Source organism: Equus quagga, unplaced genomic scaffold (assembly GCF_021613505.1).
Source record: "Equus quagga isolate Etosha38 unplaced genomic scaffold, UCLA_HA_Equagga_1.0 153_RagTag, whole genome shotgun sequence".
NCBI lineage: Eukaryota > Metazoa > Chordata > Mammalia > Perissodactyla > Equidae > Equus > Equus quagga.
Window position 1 is genome coordinate 1,564,493 of NW_025796915.1, and position 6,085 is coordinate 1,570,577.

A 6,085-nucleotide genomic window follows, 5' to 3' on the forward strand; every position below is an offset into this window, starting at 1 on the left:
GAGTCCCGAGCCTGCTCACACACTGAGTCCCGAGCCTGCTCACACACTGAGCCCCGACCCTGCTCACACACTGAGCCCCGACCCTGCTCACACACTGAGTCCTGACCCTGCTCACACACTGAGCCCCGACCCTGCTCACACACTGAGCCCTGACCCTGCTCTGAGCCTGGTCACACATTGAACCCTGACCTTGGTCACTGACTGAGCCTGGACCTTTATTTAGAGACACGCCATTAATTCGTCATATGGCCAAAGTTATTTCTCTGGCTCTATGCCTCAGTTTTCTCATGTTTCTAATGGAGGGCCTCAGGATGAGCTAGGCACTAAATCAGAAAATCCGCTATGCAGAAGGTGATCTGCAGCCCCCCTGGCCTGTGACAGGAGAGAATCAGCTGCTGCCACCTGCCATCCCCCACCCCCACCCACCACTTTCAGCTCAAGCATCACTGATTTTTGCAGCCGAAGTGATAAATGGCATTGTCGGCAAAATGACATCTTTCTAATCTGCTGCAAGACAGATGGATCCCCAGGCTCACTAGCTCTCTCTAGAGCCTGCCCTGGCCAGCTTCACTGAGGAGTGGGAGAGTAGGACAGACACAGGACCCCAGGCCTGGGGGGTGGCATGGCATGGGGAACGGAATTTCGGTCTCAGACCTTGGTTCTGGTGGGGTACAACCCTGGTGGGTTTTCAACAACCCTCTATTTAAAGTATTCAGTTGTTGTGGGGTTTGTGGGTTTTTTTGAGGAAGATTAGCCCTGAGCTAACTGCTGCCAATCCTCCTCTTTTTGCTGAGGAAGGCTGGCCCTGAGCTAACATCCGTGCCCAACTTCCTCTACTTTATATGTGGGATGCCTACCACAGCATGGCTTTTTGCCAAGCAGTGCCATGGGATCTGAACCGGCGAACCCCGGGCTGCTGAAGCGGAATGTGCGTGCTTCACCGCTGCACCACTGGGCCGGCCCTCTAGTTGTTGTGTTTTTTTAGTATTCCAAACATATTCTCTGCTCCTTTCTGTCCACAGTTAGTCCTTCAATTCAATTTTCTTTTTAATTAAAACCTGAATATTGCTCAAATTTGCAAGGATGAGCCATCAGACGCTGGTTTGAGTGGCCCTTTCTTCTTGCCTCCCTCTGCTCTTGGGGCAGTGGGCGCAGAAGAACGTGCCTCTGCCTGAGCCACAGGGTCTGGGGATATTCCACCTCCTCCCCTGCTTCCCTGAGCCCCTCCCCCTCCATCCTTCCTGCCCTCCGTCCCGCCACAGGCCCCAGGCTGCAGAGCAGGAGTGGAAGTGTCCCTCACGCCTCCTGTGGCCCAGGGAGCTGGGAGAGGGGCTGGTCCCAAGGTGAGGGCAAGTCAGAATGGGGGATCTGCATACCAAGAATTAATGAAGTACAAAGACCAGTCCCAGAGACCCCAGCCTCCCCAGAGACCCACAGGAGCACTGGCACTTGTCTGCCCAAAAGCAGCGAAGCCGGAATGGGTAGGGGTGGTGGGCATAGGCCTGGACTCACGAGCGAGGCAACACTGCCCCCTCCTGGCTAGTTTGTGGCTCCTCCTCTAACGGGCACTGCAAGGCTAAGCTGCTGAGGCTGGGGACACACAAGCAGCTCTCCAAAGACAGCAGGTGACACGCAGACCCTCCACCCAGCAGCCCAGTCAGCCCCTTTGCCTCCTCCCTAGGCAGACTGCAGCCTCCAGGTTCTGCCCATCCTGTCCAACCTTCTCTCACTGCCCAAAGACTCTTCTGAAAATACTGCGTCTGATGGAGCCCCATCACACTGAGGACAAAGCCTGAGTCCTCTCTAAGCTGTCCATGAGCTCGTCCTATAATCAGCCAGCCTCCTGCAGCACAGGCTCTTGCCACTCTGAGCCTCCCCAGTTCCCTGCCCTGCACTTTTTGGTCCCACTTGCATGATCTTGCCCTCATCTTTACCTCCACCAAGAATACCTCCCTCTACACACTGATTCTGCCTGGCCTCTTGGGTTCCCCCCGAGAGAACTCCCCTCTCCCCCCACCTCAACCAGAATGACCCCTCCTTCCCCTGCCTGCACCCACTTGGGTACTGACCATTGTCAGGAATCAGAGTCACACAGTCCTGGAACTGGAGGGAACTTAGACATCCTCCAGGCCTACCCCCCACCCTCGCTGTCCAAAGGGCAACTCTGAGGCCCAGAGAGGGGCAGGAGCTGCAGAGGCCACATGGCACATTAGTGGCAGAATTAGCTTTGTCCAGGGACAAACCTCTTTGGAGTTCACATGGCTGCCTTCCCCAGTGAGCTGGAACAGAACTCCTCCCAGCAGGGACACCTACAGTGCCTCCCAGTATCCCCAGTATCCCCTCACCCAGGGCAGAGACTTGAGGAAGTACCTGCAAGTGTTTGCAAAAGGAAGGAATAAATAATGAAAATATTTATCTAATGCCTTCTGTGTGCTGGACGCAGCAGGCACCAGCTCTGCTACTTGAAACCTTAGTAAGTTGCTCAATTTGGTATAGAAAAATAACCTCTGTGGGGAGGGGTGGGCGAGCACTCCAGGAGGGGCCTCAGTCGTGAATGTCAATGACCAGCGGGCACAGGTTGGGGGAGTGCTTGATGCCCATGGTGAAAGCTGGCGTGCGGGGCTTGTGCACCGTGACCTGCTGGACGTTGTGGGAGCCAGGGCCAGGCCGAGGCGTGTGGTCCACTGGGTAGGCGAAGCGCTTGGCCATGCTGTAGACAGGGCTGTGGTTCTGGTAGACAGACGGCTCAGGCCGGGTGCGCGTGGCCGGCCCAGGGCCTCCTGCTACATTCTCCCTGTAGAACCAGTTCTTATCTCCGGAGGCCAGACTATAGCAAGGAGCGGCTCTGTTGACAGGGTTGTTGGGTCCCAGCAAGCATGGCAGCTGGTACTGGTTGGGGGCTGGATTGGGGTCCGTGACTCTGTATGGGCACCGGTAGCCAAAAGTGTGCTGGGGTGCCCTGCGTTCTCCAGGTGGGTGGGTCTTCTCCAAGCAGTAGTGGCAGGAGGCTGGAGTGGGGTTCAGGCCTGAAAGTGGGCAAATGAGGGGAGGGGTCTTTGGGTAGGGGGGCAGCCACGTCTCCTGGTGTCCAACTGGTGGGTCCAGGTAGGGAGCTGAGGTCTTGATGAGCCTAATGTGACTTTACTATAAACACCTCAGCATCAAGCAAGGACATCATGACTCCTGTATGAGGCTATGGGCAGGGGAAGGCACTTGGGCCATCCTGACATCAGGATTGTGACACTTGTCATAATATAAAACCACAGGTGTCATCAGAACATCATCCTTGGGCTGTCAGCCTTCTGACATTGTCCCTGTGACAACACCAAGCAAACATCCTGAAATCACTACAGCCCATGAGTTCCTTAGCATGACAATATCGCTACTGAGATATGAGCCCCATGGCATTTCTATCATAATGTCACCCCATAACATATATGCATAACATTGACTTCAAGACATAAGTACTGTGACAGAGACATGGTGATGTCAGCAGGGTGACATTGGTGTCTTGATGTGACATTGCAGGGAGATGCCAGCATCTACAGACAAACCTGGTCCTGAGGGAGGGCTCCCATCCTCCCACCTCCCAAACTGCCTTCCCATCCCATCTTACGCAGGTTGGAGATGCGCTCCTCCATGGGGACCTGCGGGCAGCTGGACATTCCAAACCGAGTTATTTTGGGATCCAAGAAGTAGCAAGGCCCAGGACTGCATACGTCCGTAATACCTGCAGGGCAGCCAGCAAGAGGCCCCATCAGCCCCAGACGCTGCCCCCAGAGTGAGCCTGGCTTGCTCTAGGCAAGATCCCCTCCCCCAAGAGAAGAACAGGGTCCCTTCCAATTCCTTGGGCTCTTGGGTGCTTTAGGACCCTGATCTCCTCATCTGTGAAATGGGGCTTTTAACTCCTTACCTAACATCCTCAAGAACCTGCTCAAAGGAACAGATAAAATAACAGCAGCCTGGCCGGTGCTACCCACCAGGATGGGTGCCAAGGGGTAATAATGGGCACAGTAGCTCCTGTTAAAGTGTTGAGAAAGGGCCCAGGCCAGGCAGGGGAGGGTGTGTCGCCCAGAGAGGGGCCTAGCAGACACCCTAGATCTCAGACCCCCAGATACACACCTACACCCTTGCCCAGCATCTCTTCTCACTGGTCCTGGCCAGCAGCCCCAGGTCTCCTGCGGCCCTCTGACCCCACCCTTCCACAGGGTTCTAAGCCACCCAGGAAGCTTTGGGGGCCCCCACCCCCCAGCTATTCCTGCCCAGCCCCTGTGGCAAGAGAACCCATGGCATCAAGAGCTGAAGGTCAGACAGAAAGGAGCCCCTGCATGGCCAGCTAGATGGCCACAGTGACCCTCGAAGCTCTCTCAGGGGGTCCAGCTGGGAGATCTCCCCAGAGCTGCCTTTAGAGGGGGTGGGTCACTTGGGCATCCCTGCTGCCTTCCTTCTGGACCCAGTAGGATACCTGGGTGTACCTCTCATGGCAGGTCTGGGTTCCCAGGGAACCTGCTGCTACAGAGAATGGCTCATGTTTCTCACTGCCACCCCAACCCTCCCACAATGATAACCCCACGCCCAAGGGGATGACGGGTGATGTGAGCACCCACGCTTCTCCGAGTGCCGGGTGTGCAGAGTGTAGGCTGGCTCCTGAAACATAGAGATGTCATGGTCTATGTAGCCTGTGCAGGATGGCCGGAGGTACTTGGCAGGGCCTGGACCTGTAAGGACAGACAGGGCAGCCCTCAGCCTGGACCCACCAGATCAGAGTCAGGGAAGCCCCAAAAACAGTGCGCCATGAGAACATCGGGGTCTTTGCTCCCACTGATGTTGCAATGCTACAGATCCCACCATCAAGCTGCTTCCTTTGCGGAAAGGCAGTGTTCCCAGATAAAATGCAATTTCTCTCTGACAGACAATGCGTAGCAGGAAAGGTAGTAGTTATAATGACTGAGAACTTATTCTCTGCCAAGTACTATACTAAGTATTTTATGTGGATGAGTTCAGTTAAGCCTTTCAACAACTCTGTAAGACAGATACTATTGTTTTTCCCATCTTACAGATGAGAAAACTGAGGCTTAGAAATATCAATCTGGCTAAAGTCACACAAGTTGGTAATGTGGCAATTCTGAGACAATCAGCGAACAGAGCCCAAACGTTTAACCTCATACTAAACCACCTCCCACAGAGAGCAATGGTCAGTCATTAAACATGTAGTAAGAATTAGTTTGTCTGCTTTCAGTTGAGAGTAAGATTTAAGGGAAGCGAGGAAAGCCACAGCTGGACTCAAGGCTCCACTGAATCCTGGGCCTATTCCCCAAAACTGGCCTCACTTCACGCCCCTCCTTCTCCTACCGCCCTGAAAAGTTCCAGCAGCTAATACTGCCTATGAAGTTCAGCTTGGAGGTGCAGATCATCTGTAGGCTTCGAGGAGAGTCTGCAGGGGCTTTGCAGGAGGCAGGACTGGAAGGCTGGGACACCTTCAGCAGCCCCGCAGGGAGAGGAACAAGCCAAGCTCAGGGCTCTCACCTTTGATCATTGCCATGACCACAGGGGTCTGCTTTACCTCCTGCCATGAGGGCACCTGCACCTTCTCCTCTGGGTGCTGCCCATAGAACACAGAGTTCCTGGCCCCCTTGGGCAGCTTCATGGCTGGGGCCAAGGAGGGGCCGACAGCAGCTACTCAGAGATCCAAGCGACAGGCAAGGAGCTCGGCCTGTGTGGGGCTGTTCCAGGTACCCTGCCCAAGCCCCTGTGTCCACTATCTCTCCCCAACTCCAGAGGCTGCGTGGGGGCTGGGAGGGAGGATGGGCCTCAGGCTCAAGCAGCTGAGGCCGTCTGGGGTGCAGCCAGCTGCAGGGCTCAGCAGGCTGGAGCTGGGGATGATGTCACCTCAGAACTTGGACTGTGAAACACAGAATGTTTATTTCCCCCAGTTGCCGTGGTGCCTGAACTATGGCGAAGAAATTCTACACTGGCAGCTCAGTTGTGGTACCCTGAGAACTCAGCCCTACTGCCCCCTAAATAGCCTGAGGGTCCCTAGGACCCTAGGTCAGGGAAGGGAAAGGGAGAGTTGGGGTGACAGAGC

The 6,085-nt window shown here is 55.2% G+C and overlaps 1 protein-coding gene across 1 annotated transcript; it reads right to left on the bottom strand.

The window, feature by feature from the left end:
* Positions 1-2,544: 2,544 nt before the first annotated feature.
* LOC124233063 (outer dense fiber protein 3-like protein 1) lies at positions 2,545-5,647 on the bottom strand. The gene is made up of 4 exons (XM_046650123.1): positions 5,527-5,647; positions 4,608-4,718; positions 3,617-3,730; positions 2,545-3,026 (listed from the first exon to the last, which is right to left on the bottom strand). Exons 1-4 carry the CDS (start codon positions 5,645-5,647, stop codon positions 2,545-2,547), a joined length of 828 nt encoding a protein of 275 aa, XP_046506079.1.
* Between the last annotated feature and the right edge of the window lie 438 nt (positions 5,648-6,085).